Source organism: Saccostrea cucullata, unplaced genomic scaffold, assembly GCF_032062105.1.
Source record: "Saccostrea cucullata isolate Sc308-1 unplaced genomic scaffold, CSIRO_AGI_Scuc_v1 ctg384, whole genome shotgun sequence".
NCBI lineage: Eukaryota > Metazoa > Mollusca > Bivalvia > Ostreida > Ostreidae > Saccostrea > Saccostrea cuccullata.
Genome location: NW_026928932.1, coordinates 128958 through 146949, shown reverse-complemented (window position 1 = coordinate 146949; position 17992 = coordinate 128958). Strand labels below are relative to the sequence as shown.

The 17992-nt window shown below is 34.2% G+C and overlaps 1 protein-coding gene and 1 pseudogene across 1 annotated transcript; both read right to left on the bottom strand.

Annotated features, from left to right (window-relative positions):
• Positions 1 to 169: 169 nt before the first annotated feature.
• Positions 170 to 607, bottom strand: LOC134279288 (uncharacterized). The gene has a single exon (XM_062761641.1). It carries the CDS (start codon positions 605 to 607, stop codon positions 170 to 172), a length of 438 nt encoding a protein of 145 aa, XP_062617625.1.
• A 9362-nt stretch (positions 608 to 9969) lies between these two features.
• Positions 9970 to 12478, bottom strand: LOC134279283 (uncharacterized; annotated as a pseudogene).
• Positions 12479 to 17992: the final 5514 nt, after the last annotated feature.

Below are 17992 nucleotides of genomic sequence, written 5' to 3'. Positions count from 1 at the left end.
ACTGCGGGTTGTAGCTACCACGAATGTAAAACCGAAGCATACACATTGTTTGTCACATATTCAAACATCTTGCATGCATTATAGCATCCATTTAAAAGGAGAAACAAGAGCAAGTAAATCAGTTTCTGACAGAAATTCACAACATTCAGTTATAATGTTCTTTCAGCGATTAAGTACATGCATCGACAATGGTTGACTCAGAATTTGATTTAGAAGATGTTGTAGACAATGTCAGAAAACTTTTCGATAACGCTGGCTTTTTCATCCACTCTGGTTGGTATTGATCAGAGTAAATTCGGAATATGGTCGTCATATCGGGTATAATGGCAGGTTTAGCGCGTCGGGAGAGGGCAATTAGTTTAGCGGTGGATGGGTGGGGAATAATTCGGCCCTTCTTGTACGATGTAGGGCGTTGTACTGAATCAAAGTCATCGATTTCATCTAAAACTAACTGCCTCGCATCCATCCCGTTAACAAATGTTTCACTTCTTTCAAATTCCTGTGACGTCTGTATGTTGGGGAATCTAAGAGACTGCGCGGACCAGGGCAGCTGATCGTTATGTTTTCTGCCATGGTTACACGGCTGGGTAGTTGGTGGTTGGTACATGGTGGACTCCCGAAAAAATGAAAATTTAGTGGCGCTGACCAGGAGGGAAGGAAGGGTCCGGCGGGGAGTATACTTCGAGAACGATTTACTATCTTTCTTCTGGACCAACTCTTTAGCTTTAAGATAATATCTATAATACAGTCAGCTCCAAACTAATACATACAATTGTATAAACCATTCCACAATGTCAGAAGTGTACTTCTCCGAACTAAGTCTTACTTTTCAGTTTTCACTTTCCATCGAAACCTCCAAATCACGACAATTTAGCATTTAACGCTTCTGACCATCTAAGGATTCCTATATGATTGACTAATTGTTGTTTTTTTAAATCCCTCTCGAGAATCTTTCACTCGTACTGAGACGCCACTTGCCGGTGGAGAGCCATAAATTTTAAGGATTCCTATACGTAAATCAATTTTAATTTGCGGTACTTTATTTTTGCGTAATTACGCGAGACAGTGTGCTTATGAAATTTTCTTTCTGGTTTTCATGAAATTTTTAAAGATAAAAGTTATTACCACAATTTGTGAGATTTTTGTCTCCCTAAGAAAGAAAATATTTATCTCGCCAATATAAAATGCTGATACATATTGTAGATTGCTATGTTGCAACCACTATTGAAATAACGACCACTATTGAAATAATTATATCAATAGTGGTTGAGAGTGCATTTCAATAGCAAACATAGTAAGTAACCACTATTGAAATAATTATATCAATAGTGGTTGAGAATGCATTTCAATAACAAACATAGGGAATTACCACTATTGAAATACGACCACTATTGAAATAATTATTTCAATAGTGGGTGAGGGAGCATTTCAATAACAAACATAGATAGTAACCACTATTGAAATACAACCACTATTGAAATAATTATATCAATAGTGGTTGAGAATGCATTTCAATAACAAACATAGGGAATTACCACTATTGAAATACGACCACTATTGAAATAATTATATCAGTAGTGGGTGAGATTCATTTCAATAACAAACATAAGTTGCAACTACTATTGTAATAATGTTCACTGTTGAAATAAAAATTTCAGTATGGATTAAATTATTGATTTTAATAGTGCATTGAACAATGAATCCAATATATATTGAAATAATTATTTCAAAAGTTGCTGACACGGTGAAACTTTTCTTTTTATTCTGGTAGTATATTTCAATAGTGGTTGAAACCTATGGTTACCATATTGAAATGCACTCTCATCCACTTTTGAATAATTATTTCAGTAGTGCTCGTATCTCAATAGAGGTTGTAACCTATGGTTATTATATTGAAATGCACTCTCACTAACTGTTGATATAATTATTTCAATAGTGGCTGTTGAAATCCACTCTCAACCACTATTGATATAATTATTTCAATAATGGTTGTATTTCAATAGTGGTTACTAACTATGTTTGCTATTGAAATGCACTCCCAACCACAATTGATATAATTATTTCAATAGTGGTCGTTATTTCAATAGTGGTTGCAACATTGCTAGTCAATTCAATCGTTCTATGGTATTGATTTTCCTTTTGACCTAACCTAACGATTACTAGTTTTAAAGCTGAGTTCCAATGAAACAGTCCAAGATATTTTATCAAACTTTATAGTGTTACACATTGTATCTTAATGAAAGATATTGCAATACATTTACATTCTGACCCTGTTTTTTTTATGCGCCCGAATCAATAGATTCTGGGCGTATATTGTTTTTGTCCTGTCTGTCTGTTTTTCTGTTTGTCTGTCTGTTATCAACTTTAAACTTCGCCATAACTTTTGAATCGTGAGAAATAGAGACTCCATATTTGGTATACATACTCCACTAATTAAGCACTTTCAACTGACATCAAGGTCAATGACCTTGTGACCTTGACTGTGACCTATATGCTAAAAAGTTTTTAAAAAAAAATTGCCATTACTTATGAACCATAGGAGATAGAGTCTTCATATCTACTATGCATACTCTGATAAATCAGCTCTTTCAAAGGACACCAAGATCAATGACGTTGACTGTGACCTATATGCTAAAAATAGCTTTTTCGAACTTTCGCCATTATTTTTAACCATTGGAGATAGAAACTTAATATTTGGTATGCATTCTCCACCAAATAAGTTCTTTCAAATGTCTATAAGGTAAATGACTTTGTGACCTTGACTGTGACCTATATGCTAAAAATAGATTTTTCGAACTTTTGACATTACTTTTGAACCATAGGAGATATAGACTTCATATTTGGTATGCATACTCTACTAATTAAGTGCTTTCAAATGACATCAAGACGATGATCGTGTGACCTTAACAGTGACATATATGCTAAAAATTGCTTTTTCGAACTTAGTTGCCGCCGGGTGCATAGTGTTTCACAATCGCATCTTGTTTTTCTTTTGACCTTGACACTTTTTCAAATTTGTTTTCATCTTAGTTTAAAGACACATTCAAATTTTTATGAAACTTTATTTGCTGATAATTAATAAACTTATGAGTGCTATTGAACCGACTCAAAATATTTTGATCTTTGATCTACTTTTCTTAAAATGGCTTTAGCTCAGTTAAAAAAAATAATTCATGAGATTTTATATAAGTTTATGCACTATATACATACTTTGATAAAAATTCTTCAACGAAATCAATTTCTTTGACCTTGACCTTTCCAATGAGCTTTGATTTCACTATGCATCGTAGTAAAACCAAGTTTTAATCTTTTTGTAATTTAATTTATTTAAATTAAGTTATATAGTAACACAAATAAAGAGACATAGTATAGCACTTTATTTTTTTTTAAAGAAGCTAATTAAAAAATACTCATTCATATTAAAAGTAATATGTACCTATACAGCTCATGTGGCAAATATATACATTTTTATGCCCCCCCCCCCCCCCGTAAACGAAGTTTCGGGGATATATTGTTTTGTCGTGTCTTCCGTCTGTCTGTCTGTCTGTCTCTCTGTCGGGTCGGTCTGTCTAGCTGTCTTTATGTCTGTCTGTCTTTCTATCTCTCTGTCTGTCTGTTTGTCCGCAAAAACTTTAACCTTGCCCATAACTGTGAATACAGTGGAGCGATGACTTTCATATTTCACATGTATATTCCTTGTGACAAGACCTATGTTTGAGTACCACCAAATTTGACTTCTTGACCTTGGACTTTGACCCACTTTTACACAAAAATTCTTTTACTTTGGCCATATCTTTTGAACAGTAGAAACCAGGACTTTTAAACTTCATATGTCTTTTTTTATGGCAAGACCTTTCATTCAATACCAACAACTTTGACCTTTTGACCTTGACCTTAGAGATTTCCGTACTTATGAAAAAAACTTTAACCTTTGCCATAACTTTTGCTTGGTAAGAGCTAGGAATCTCATACTTCACATATGTAATCCTTGTAAGAAGACGCATTATTGGATACTAAGAACTTTGACCTTGACCTTGGAGTTTGACCTACTTTTCAAAAACAACCTTGAACATAATTTTTGTAGGGTTAGAACTAGGGCTTTCATGCTTAACATATTTAATCCTTTTCACAAAACCTTTTATTGATATCAAGAACCTAGACTCTTTTACCTTGACCTTGAAATTTGCCCCTTTTTAACACACCAAAAAAAAAAATGCAAACTTTCAATTTGGCCGTAATTTTTAAACGATAGTAACTAGGAATTTCATATTTCAAATCTAAATTCTTTGTGACAATTTCGATTTTTGATATTGACTTTGAACATTTCCGTACTTACAAAAATACTTTAACCTTGGCTATAACTTTTGAAAGGTAAGGGGTAGGGCTTTCATACTTCACATGTGTAATCCTTGTGAGAAGACCTTTCATTGTATATTAAAAGCTTGACCCTTTGTTCTTGACCTTGGAGTTTGACCTACTTTTTACAAACATTAACCTTGGTCATAACTTTTGAACAGTAAGGACTAGAATTTTAATACTTCACATATTTAATCCCTTTTACAAGACCTTTTATTAAATATCAACAACTTTGACCCTTTTTCCTTGACCTTAAAGTTTGACCTACTTTTACAAACGTTAACCTTGACCATAACTTTTGAATGGTAAGGGCCAGCACTTTCGTACTTCCTATATGTAATCTTTGAGAGAGGCCTTTATTTATAAACCAACAACCTTGACCCCTTGACCTTGATCTCGGAATTTGTTTTATCTTTAAAAATGATATCTTTGGTCATAACATTTGAACAGGTGGAGCTAGGTTTATTATTTCATATTTGTTTTTCTTCTATAAAGGTCTTACTTTTGGTACCAACATATTTGATCTGCATTTGAGAAAGCTTAACCTTCGCTATGTGTTTCCATGCGGGGGCATCAGTGTTTCACAAACACATCCTGTTCTTTCTTATTTCAATATCTACAAGAAATTAAGCAAGATGGTTTTACAAATTAGGCCACAAGGTAATTATACAGGAACTAAGGTGTTGTCAAACTCATTGAAGAATTGTTTATAATTAAGATTGAGGTAAAATCCTTTAACACCGATGTACAAGACATTGGTAATATACATTTGTAATATACTTCTTATATTTTATTTTGAAAAAACAAATAATGGACATCAAAATTAATTTCACTGTTCTTAGAGATTCCAGTTTTCTAAAGTATTTCACAAGAAAAAAAAAAAACGGAAACATTATTTATCAAAATTTAAAAACTTATTAAATTTTTCTAAGTGGTACTAGCAGATGTGATTATAATGAAGAAGATTGATCTGGTAAATTCTGAGGAGTTACAGAGATTTAGAATATCACATTCCTGTTTTGATCTCGGCCCTGGTATCAGTCCCAATTGTTGGTATTGGCCCAAGCCTAGAGTGGTGTCTGAAACCGAGGGCTCAAGTGAACTTTTCTGATTGTTTCTTGTCTGTCGTGTTGTCGTCGTCGTTGTTGTAAACTTTTCACATTTTCAACTTCTTCTCAAGAATCACTGGACGAATTTCAACCAAACTTGCTACGAAGTATCCTTGGGTAAAGGGAATTTAAGTTTTTTTTCAAACAAAGGGCAATACTCTCTTCCAAGGGGAGATAATTATGAATTAGTGAAAAATAAATGGCATAAATTTGTTAAAATCATGAGTACTCTTTTGGGTAGGGAAGGAAATGATGGGGAGTCAAATTCAAATTATTACAGAGTAATATATACAATCAAAATGTAAACAAATCTTTAAACATCTTTTTTGCATGAACTTTCTCAAGAAGTTATATGCAATATTTATATGGAGGCATTCTCAGGTAGTAGTAGAATTCAAGCCCCCCCCCCCCCCCCAGTTATCTGCTACATTTCCCGTCAGTGACAGTCCTTTGGTAGATCCAGCTTTTCCATATTAATATCTTAGACAATTCTGACTTTCTGACACCATGTTTTGTATTTCTTTTGAGGGAAAACACCATGTGCTGGTGCTGATACACTACTAGGTTTATAATATTTAATTAGTCTCTTATTAGGTTAGAAGCAAACTGAAAATGAAGAAGGTAAAACAGGCTTTTAACAAAGTGCGAGAGACAGACAAATTTGCTTCATTACTAACGTAATTTGTGATACCCATAAGCTTCACAATATTCCTAGACCCACAGGGATTGAAGATCACTCTCACTTTGAGCATCAATCCATTATAAGCATGATTGCTGTAAATGGGTTTAACTGTACTTTTATCAATCAAAAAATGAATTCATAAAATTAAAACTTGTAAAAAGATGATATAGAATTTGTTTACTGATTACTGTGTCTTTTAATAATTTTGTATATAGAGGCTGGGTGGTCGTGACCATTTTTAGACTATTTGATGTCCTTTAGAAGAAGAGTTCCATATAAAGATATAATAAAATAATCAAATTTTAAAATTAAACTTTATGAAATTTTTCTTTGCTAAATAATAGTTGACAGCTTAAGATACCATAACCCAAACTTTAAGTTATATCTGATGGTTAATAAAAAAATAATTTGCTGAACACTTAGCCTCCTTAATTTACATATTAATAAACAGTATTACTGTGTTTTAATAATATTTTTTGATTTACAGATTAATAAACAGTCTAGCAAAGTTAAAAGAGACAACACGCGCAAGGTATATCTAAAAGAATCAGCTCCTTACTAAAACATTTAATTCTACAGCACAGTCAGGTCCTTACTAATACATACAAGTCTACTCCACAGTGTCAGCTAATATTTTTCTCCTTATATTGTTTACTGTCAGTGATTTGCTAGTTTATCATTACAACACTCTATTGGAATCCCCATGGGTACAAATTGCGCTCTGTTATTAGCAGACTTATTTTTATATTCATATGTAGCAGAATTTATGCAAAATCTTATGCGTGAAAAGAAAAAAACACTTGCTGTGGCCTTCAACTCGACATTTAGATATATCGACGACGTATTGTCAATTAATAATGATAATTTCCATTCCTACGTTGATACGATATATCCTGGTGAGCTTGAGATAAAAGATACCACAGAGTCCGACACTTCTGCTTCATACTTGGATATTTTACTTGAAAAAGACACTAATGGTAACCAAACTATATGATAAACGTGATGACTTTAAGTTTTCTCTCGTCAACTTCCCTTACCTATGCAGCAATATACCTTCATCACCTGCATACGGAGTATATATATCTCAGTTGATTCGATACGCAAGAGCGTGCTCTACGTATGAACAATTTCTTAAACGAGGTAAATTATTGACAAGCAAGTTGATGAAACAAGAATATCAACAGTCTCGTTTAAAGTCATCATTTCGTAAATTCTATGGTCGATACAATGACCTTGTCAGCAAATACAATTTATCATTGAGTCAAATGCTGACTGACGTTTATCATACCAATTGTTAGTCCATTATTTATACACTGAATTGACGACGGATTTTTTCCGTTATTTCCTGATCATGACAACGAGCACACGGCGGGTATGACCGGTCAGCAGGGGATGCTCACTCCTCCATGGCACCTGATCCACCTCTGATGTTTCAGAGGTCCGTGTTTGCTCTGCTCTTATTTTGTATATTGTTTAATGGACGTTGAGATTGAATACTGTTCGTTATCTCCATATCCTTCTCTCTTTATTAAATGACAGACTTAGACACCATTCTAGATCTGAAAGCTTATGATGGCAGGAGTAAAACTGGGTGAGATTTATTATGTAACCTGAAGTAGAACTCTTGAGTGTATAAATTACCAAAGTAACTAGTCAACTTTGCTTAAAGGAGTAAATTATCTCCAGTAATCATTGATCAACTCAGGTAAGGGGATTTCTGAAGTATGATGGAACTATGATGAACTCTAAATGAAAACACACTTGTAAAGTGTAATGAATTTAATAAAATGAGAATTAACAGTTGTAAATGATGAATAATAATAAAGAATATAACATTTTTGAATAAGTTTTCCTATCATATCACAAATGTAATAAGTTTCGCTATAAACCCTGATGCCGAGTCACACCGGAAACAGTTATGTCACGCCGGAAACAGTTATGTCAACCCTCGACGGAAACAGTTATGTCATCCTTTCGAACACGTTCACGTGTTTTTATGTTACGCATTTTAGCTCCGGTTCGAGATGTTATAACGTCGGTTGCTAAGCAAATGTAAACAACGGAGCGTTATTCTTAACGTCAAGAAGGCATTTTTGGATTATTTGTGTACATTTTAACGATTTTGAAAGATTTTAAATTTTCTTTTAATTTTAAAAATGTCATATAACATATACCACATGGCTTTTTGGGCGACTATACCAGAATATTTGCCCTTCGGTGACAGGAAAGCCCTGGAGTGTAATGTCACCCTCTGCCTTCGGCATCGGGTGACATAACACTCCAGGGCTTTCCTGTCACCTCGGGGCAAATATTCTAGTATGTCACCCTCGAAGCCATGTGATATATGTATAATGATCAACATTTTACAAAAGTGAATCCTTTGAAAACTGCACAGAAAAAAATAAAGCTTTATCAAAAATATAATATAATTTGGCAATTGAATATTTAAAATCTGAATAAATAAGTAAAAAGTTGTTGAAAAATGTCGTATAAAATGGGAGGAATTTGGGAAAACCTATGGAATATAATTTTATCCCTACTGAGCTTCCATAGTTAACAAAATGGTCAAAAATCCTATGAAATCAATGAGTTGGAAAATTGTCAGGGAAATAAACTACATAACCCTGAATGAACTCTACTATCAACACTCTATAGTTGATTGATTGCATATTGATTAACGTCTCTCTCGAGAATTTTTCACTCCTACGTAGACACTAGCACTTGTCGGTGCAAATTTTGTCCTACACTGGGGCCATTGAGCAGAGAGGGATCTTTTACTGCGACATGGGGCCTCGGTTGATACAGTTTATAGGTCTCATCCGAAGGACTCGTCTCCACGTCCGACAGTGAGATTCGAACCCGCGACGTAAGGATCAACTCCTTCCTTCGCGACTCTAGAGCAGACGCTCTAACCACTGCGCCACGCGGGTCATCTCTAGAGTTGAGCCTCAAATGATATTGATAATTCTAGGCTCTAAAAATAGCTGACATAGAAAATAAACAATGCTAAAAAATGCTGAATAGTGGTTCTAGAAAGTATATCTGTTGTCTACTAATCCCTTAACAATGTTGGAAAACCTAACATTTAAAAACCCTTAATATCTTATCATAAAGTGCTCGTTCAGTGTGTGCTAAATGAAACCTATTGTGCGGTGTGCCTTGAGGTTGGCATAAAATTAGAGATTCTATGCCATGATGCTTCTACCTAACCAAGTGAAGTAATTTGATCAGACACAGCTTTAAATACCCCAGCTAGGTCCAGAAATAAAAGCCAATGACTATCGAAAATCCCACAGCTATGTTATGTTAACCAATCAGAACACAGCTACGGAAAGACTGCCAACATGGATGACACTTCTTGTTTAAAAAGTAAAACATATAGAATGTCAACTCATATCCTAACTTATGAAAAACAAACAATAAAGAGGTTTTACGTGAGTAACAACAGAAAAGCAAAGGGAAAGAGAATTATCAGACTAAAATATCTGCAAATACTTGTAAAATATTATTTAGAAACAAGGGTTTGAAATAAAAATCTACACAACTACAATCAAATAGTTCAATTGAATACTGTTCCTTATCTCAATATCCTTCTTCAAACTAAAGTCTGTTATACATATCTATATTTTTGAAAGTGCGATATAGATGCACAATTCTTAAAATCTTGGTTAAGTTTAGGAGAGTTGTTTCAGGAGAGAGGATTCAACAAAGACAGGGAACACAGGATTGACCAGGTGAGTGGTCTATATATAATGATGATGTAATCTGTATAATTAAACATTAAGGATTAAGGTAGGAACCTGTTTATTGTCAAAAGCTGCTTCATTTTAAGGGAATGCTTGATAAATTCTCATTACAATAATCATTCAATTTCAAGAACTTTTCAACTCAAACCAGAAAGTTTTGTACAAAAAAGGGTTTTGATCTCTACAAGATATATCAAGGAATTGTGCATTTTTTCATGAAAAAATTTCATGTATTCGCATTTCTGTAGCTGTGTGTATTTTGGCGTATGGTTCTTGTCTCAGAGATTGTTGGTATGAGTATAGAGCAGCCTGAAGGTTCCCTGTCACCTGTTGACAGATCCCCAGAATCTGCCATGATATGTCTCTGAATTGTAAATTTATAAGCTGTCCCTGATCATAATGAACAAGGGTCTGTAGATCATCAAGAGCTGTATGTACCCTCATTGTTTCTACTTTTTTGTAGCACAAAATCTCTAGCATGTATATCATTATAAAGGGTGGGACATAAAATACAGACATATGATTCTGTAGAGCAGACTGTTGTTCTGGTGTCAATTCACTGATGTAATGGATTTCATTTTCGAGTCTGATATCCCAAGCTACAGCCTGTCTCATCTTCTTAGACCAAGATCGTCCCCTAACAACCTCAGTATACATCTCTATATCTACATTTGACCAATACATCACATATGGCTGTGCTAACCTGACCTTGATCATCTTTATAATAGATAAAGCTTCCATGTATCTAAGTGTCTTGTAATAATACATGGCTTGGAATGCCATGTCAGAAATGCAACCAAACCTGGCTGCTAATTTCAGCATGTGACAGGAGATTTTGTCAGCTCTATACCTCAGTTTGTTAACCTGTGCGTAAGTTTCCAAATGTAATGTAAAAGCTGCTGTCTGAAGGGCATCAGTTGTAAGTTTCTGAAGTTTAAGGACTTGATACTGGGTCAGAAGGGGTGAACCTATCATCTGTTCTATTGTATATAGACACTTCATACAACTTTGTTTGTTCAATTTGTAAACTGTGTCATAGCATTGTACTTCATCATATATGTTTCTATCAAACTGAGCCTCAGAAATCAGAGTATGTATATCTGTACAGATGGAGAGTATGGGGTTATAAAGGACATTTAGAATACAAGACCTTATGGAGGGACTGTATAGTAGGAATGTTAAACCCTTCTCATACAAGCCATACAGTCCAACGAATAATTGATGTTGTGCTGCACCATGAATTTTACTCAGAAACATATTGTTACCTGGAATAAAAAAATTAGGACAGATCCCCTCATACACCCATTTAAGAATAAGTTTAAAACAGATCCAGAAACACCAAAGGAGATTTTGTGGACACCAGTGAGGTATTGTATTTTGTTGAATCACCCAGAAAATTGCTGTCTTCATATGATAGGAACACAGTAATTTATCATCTTCACCAACTCCACTGTTAATTATTTCTGTTAAGAACAATTTAAGTAAGCCATAAGTTAAGAATTGACAATAGTTCATTGTATACACAAGTTTCTGTTCCGCCAGAGAGAAAGAAATTCTCCATTCATGATCTTCATAAATTCCTAGCTTATGTCCAATTGCTACAAAGTGACATCCATTATTTACTATATCATCAACAACATAAGGTTGTGGCCATGAGTGACATCTCTCTATCCATGAGGAGGCAGATGGAGGCCAAAAGTCACAAACAAAACAGTGGGCAGAATCGTATTCAATGTTTTGAAATGTTCCACTGACACAAGGTCCATGCTGAGTTGACAAAGTTTTTGGTGCAGAATACATGATCTGTCGATGTTTAGAACTAGATATATAATTTCTGTTATGCATTCTAACACACACTTTCTGGATTCTTCTGTTCCTGCTTGGTGACAGTAAATATAACAAAGTGAATCCTGGTGGACTCTTAGAACAGTCACTTAGGATCAGTGTTTGTCTGTGTGTGTTGTAATACTGAGACTGAGATAAGTCCCAGATCACATGGGGATTATTTGGCCAGAACATCATGTCTATATCTGATCCTTCCAGTCTGAAACCTTCTCTGTTACTACCACTAAACATCATACTGATCTCATCATTTTTTGACAGTTGATTGTTCACCATCTCACTGATGTCGGTCATATCTCTCCTTATGGCCACCAGTTGTGAATTCCCCACTTTGCGACACAGTCCCACAAACACTGACTCTGATATGTGTTGTATGACTGTCTCACTGGCAATGATTTAAGGATAGTTCATACTTTATGCCAGTTTAGTAAATCAGTAAAAATATCAAGTATTTTTTTAAAATGCTAAAACATTATTTTGATTCAAAGAATGTTTTACAAGTAGCATTTGTTTTCAACCAACCTAATTTTTGTAAAGAATTACTGAAGTGGAGGAAAATTGTAAAATCGTTTACTGATTCAGATGGTAAAATTGTAAAAAGGTTTTTCAATAAACTTACATTTGTGAACTTCTAGTGGCGTCCATGATTTGTAGATAATATCTGAAAAGTTTCAGGTGCTATAAATAGCGTAAAAAAATCCCACTTCTACTTTCGCTTTATATTAATACTGGGCAAATTTTCCCATAGACTTCCATACAAACTTGAGCCCCTGTCACTCATACATATATTGAATTTTAGGCAAATGACCTTTTTGCCGTGAAAATTCGAGATATTGGAAAACAAAACATGCCAGAAAAAATATACCGTGCCGTTGCACTTTTACTTTCAATTTCCATTTGTTTACAACAAGGTGCGTTTGACACCAAATGAAAATCTCTAACCAAAGGGCACTCCTCCTTTCAATTTTTTACCTGTAACTCCTATATATCTCAAAGAAACCCAATTCTTGATAAGAGATTTTTATCAACTTTATTTCACTTGTCAGATACATAACAAGTCTTTTTACTTATTGACCAAACACGCGCCAGGTAGTATTTTCTCCTCCGCACAACTTTGGGTGTCCAAAATGTCTGCGCCCATGTATGTGTTTATGTAGGAGTTTTTCCTATACTGAATAATAATGGAAAAAAACTCCTATAGAAACAAATACATGGGTGGGTGTCCAAAAATGTCTGCGCCCATGTATTTGTTTATGTATGGGTTACCTATATTTAATAATGTATTTCACTTAAAGAATTAAAAAACCAGGAACTTTGTCGAGTACTTATTTTTGCGATAAGTAAAATTCGATGTTTAAAAAAAGGATCTGTCGTTTTTTCGATAGTAAATGATAAGCAAAATATATGAAATATGAAAAACATATATATTTTTACAGATTCACTTTATGGAAGCAAATATATTATGCATCTCGTAGTTTATAAAGGAAAAGAACATTCTAATTAACAATCTTTTTCATATTTAGAAAACATTTAATTCTGAATGACTTCTCCCACATTAATCCCCACACCAACACTTAAATTTATATGTATAGAGCAGCCCGGTCATCAGGGCTGTAATAAAGGTGATGAAAATCTCATAAAAAGACTTTTAGATATATAGAAGTTACAGATAAAACTTGAAGGAAAGGATGCACTTTGGTTAGAGATTTTCATTTGGTGCTGTACGCATCTAGTTGTAAACAAATTGAATTTGAAAGTAAAGTGCAACGGCACGGTATATTTCTTCTAGCATGTTTAGTTTTACAATATCTCGAACTTTCACGGTAAAAAGGTCATTTGCCCAAAATTCAATGTATGTATCAGTGACATGGTCGGCTGTTGAGTCACATTTATTTTCAGTTGATATATATGTAGGACTCCAAAGTGCGATGGGACTCCAAAGTCCGATGGTCACGCCAAAGTCGGATGGTCTAGCTGCGCCAATCCCCGATGGTCTGACACGCCAAGTCGAATGGTGCGGAAAACAATTAACGTTTATGATGTCATAGAACTACTGCCTCAAACCTCAATGCCTCATCAGGCCAAGGTTTTAAATAAATTAGTATCATTATGCGAAAACTAACCCTAATCTCTCAGTAAGGCACGAAACTAACCCTCATCGTTCGAAAAGTGTGTAACAACTATAACCTAGATATCTTGGGTGGATGCAAGGCTAACTCTAATCACTCGACTTGTGTGAGAGGACTTACCCTAAATCTCTCTCGGGTTAGTGCGAAGCAAAGAATAACCCTAATCAGTCGAGTGGTGTGCGAGAACTAACCTTAATATCTCTGGATGGTGCAAGCAATAAGCAAAATCAGTAAAATTGTATGCGAGGACAAATTCAGAAATTTTGGCTTTTGCATGCAGGACAACGGCATCAATGATTGACGTCGACTTATTGTGACGTCATAAGCGTTAATTGTTTCTCTGCACCATCGGACTTTGGCTTATCAGACCATCGCACTTTAGCGCAACGTGTCTCATAGGAAACGAGCCATCGGACTTTTGCGTGACCATTGGACTTTGGCGTCCGTACCGACAACAAACCATCGGGGTTTGGCGCAGACCATCGGGGTTTGGCGAGACCATCGCACTTTGGCGTCACCATCAGACTTTGGAGTCTTACATAGATATTCCATATACGAATGCAAAATACTTTTATTTTATTTTAAAAATCCGCGGACTTCACGATATATTCTCAAATAAATTATCTAGCGAAATTAAACAAATCTTTATGAATTATTCGAAAATACTAGAAATATAGTTCAATGAAATTATTTATAGGCATTCATATAAATAGACCATTATTATTAATTTTTCTTATACGTATACAAATAAAAAAAATCAAAAATGTAATTTTTTTTTTACTTCTTTCATATTAAAATCGGTTGATATTTCTGAAAAGCACTTAGAAATTACAAAATATAACACTATTTACAAATTGGACAGATATTCTGTAGGGGCGGACATGACGTGACGAAATTTTTATATGAAAGGCGGACATTTAGTGGCGGAGGACATAGTTTGACTCAATGGTAAATTATACTGCTGACAAGGTCATTGTATCGACCATAGAACGTATATAAATTATGAAATGATGAATTAGAAATTGTTCATACGTAGAGCATGCTCGTGCGTATCGAATCAAATGAGATATATAAACTCGCAGGTGATGAAGGTATTTTGCTGCATATATAAGTATAGAAAGTTGACGATAGAAAGGTTAAAGTCGTCATAGTTTATCATAGAGCTTGGTTGTTAGATTACCTTTAATACTTTTCAAGTAAAATATCCAAGTATGAAACAGATATGCCAGACTCTGTGGTATCTTTTATCTCAAGCTCACCAGGATTTAACGTATCGACATAGGAATGGAAATTACCATAGGTAATTGACAATACCTCGTCGATGAATCATTTTGATGAAAAGAACAAGGTTCACTTTTGCCTTATTTGGCCTTGTGAATTTCTGAAAAACTGAAGCTGCATAGTTTTAGTTAACAATGCATTAAAATATCACTTAGATCTTTGGTGACTGCGATCCTATAAAAAAAATGACGTCATCTTCTGGCTAGTCAATGCATTATGACGTAACGAAATGCGTTAAATTCCTGATATTCAGAAAAAGTCTATAAAAACGGCCAACTTTTAAAGTTATTTTTTGATATGTGATATATAGCGCAACCTCTGGTCTAAAATATGCAACTAGTAAATGATAGAACTGTTTCTGAGGATTCATTGACATGTTTTTTTTAGATCAGAGGGTGCGCTCATATTATTTTTCTTCACTGAAAGTACTCAATTATACCTGTTTATCTAAAAATTCAAGAACATTGCCATTTCATAAAGCCAGTTCTCTAATACATTGACTTTGAGGAGAATTTTTAATAGGATATGAAAGCACAAAGTATCTATTTTATTTTAATGCTTCAAATACAAAAATCAAGTGTTGATCAATTAACTGGTATATCTACAGGGCCATTTTATGCATAAAGTGAACCGACTTCTTTGCACAAATTATTTTATGTTGAATATATTTAAATTTGTTTAAATGAAGGGCCACACCCATTTATAAGTGTTTATAAAACAAGACGCCCAGGGGTTAGGGTTAGGGTTTTACCTGAGCAACTAGCTAGGTAAAAACAAAAATCAGTTCAATATTGAAAAGTTTAATTATAAAAGTGGGTTTGACGGAGGAGGTATTTGAGGTATTTAAATTGATGATCAATCAAGGCTTTGTGAATAATTTAACGATTTTCCTATGCACCGGGTATTCCTGTGTAAAACTCTGATACTCCATTTTGGCCCCACACTTACCCCGGGGGTCATGCTTTGAACAAAGTTGAGTCTACACGGTTTATGATTTGAAAAAAAACTTAAATTTCCCTACCAGAGGATGCTTCTACATGAGTTCTATCTTTCCTGTCCGAGTGGTTCTTGAGAAAAAGATTTTTCCTGTGTATTCCAATGTGAAACTTTGATACCCCATTGTTGCCCACCCAACATCCGGGGTTATAATTTGAATAAACTTGAATCTTCACTACCAGAGGATGCTTTTAAATGAGTTTCATCTTCCCTGGCCCACTGGTTCTTGAGAAGATTTTAAAAGATTTTTCCGATGTTTTCCTATGTTAAACTTTGATACCCCATCTACATTTCACGAGGATGCTTCCACATAAGTTTATTTTTCCTGGCTCTGTGGGTCTTGAGAAGAATATTTTTAAAAGATACCATTAATTTATCACTAATTCATAATTATCTCCCCTTGAAAGAGGACGTGGCCCTTCTTTTGATCAAACTTGAATTCCCTTCACCCAAGGATACTTTGAAGCAATTTTGGTTGAAACTGGACAAGTAGTTCTTGAGAAAACGATGAAAATGTGAAAAGTTTACGACAACGACGATAGACAACGGACACAGGCATCTGACGTTACTTATTTTTCTTTTAATATAAAAAAATATACACATACCTAATAATGATATTATTAGATATGTGTATATTTTTTTTATATTAAAAGAAAAATAAGTAAAGTCAGGTGTCTGTGACAACGGACTAATTTTGATCAGAAAAACTCACTTCAGGTGAGCTAAAAATCCAAAATTAGGGAAGGGTTATTTAACAGTCTTCTTTTTAAAAACTAGGCCAGAAAAGAGAAAAATTATTTAAAGCTTCCTGACAAGTTAATATTTAAGTTTGTTCAAATCAGTAAAGTGTTTAAGGTTTACGGTTTGGTCAAAATAGGAAAGGAAGTTTTACATAGGAGTGAAGAGTAATACTTCTTTACAAATTTTCTTCTCAAGAGTTATGGGCCAGAGGAATTGAAATCGTGAAAACTTCATTATGTAATGAAGACTTTAATTTGTTTAGCTAATAGCTTAGCCAAATGTTCTATGGAGCTATTTTATATATCCCCGGAGCTTAAAGCTCAAGTAAAATTTCTTGATCATATTTTTCCTTCAATCATGGGTTCACACGAATTTTTTTTAAGTTAAGGCAATTTCCTTGCCATGATTTATCTCAGTATCTCATTATTTTAGGGTTTAATATCAGTGGCTGGTGATGATAGACGAGTAGTGGTCCAGGCTGGATTCGTTGTTTTGATTATACGGATGTGTGTATGATTTTATTGCAGCCCGTGGGACCGGGCTGCTCTATACATTGGTGTATGGGGATTGAGGTGGGAGACGTTATTCAAAATTAAATGTTTTATTAACATTAAAAAGATTGTTAATCAGAATGTTCTTTCCCTTTTATAAATCATGAGAAACATAATATATTTACTTTCATAAAGTGAGTTTGTGAAAATGTAAATGTTTTTGTTATTTAATATTTAAAGTTGTTTATCATTTACTATCGAAAAAATGACAGGCCTTTTTGTTTTTTAGAACATCGAATTTTACATATCGCATAAAAATACTCTACACAGTTCGTGTTTTATATTCTTAAAGTGAAATACATTTTTGAAAATATGTGATGCATGAGTATAGTTTCAATTTAAATTTTATGCAGCTAAACATTTACTTGAATAATTTATAAAGTTTAAAAAGGGTATCGTTTTTATTTAATGTTCATCCGACTATAAGTTTTCAAAATATCTTCGACTATTCTCTCCATGCCTTTTGCACATATATCGAAGCGGTTGGATGATCAAGACTAATTTCCATTGTTTCCTTTATTTATTACCCGGGCGTCAATTGATGGTTACATCAATGTTT

What these genes read in the sequence shown, in the direction of transcription:
- LOC134279288 (XM_062761641.1), bottom strand. Translation starts at nt 607, where the DNA reads ATGTACCAACCACCAACTACCCAGCCGTGTAACCATGGCAGAAAACAT.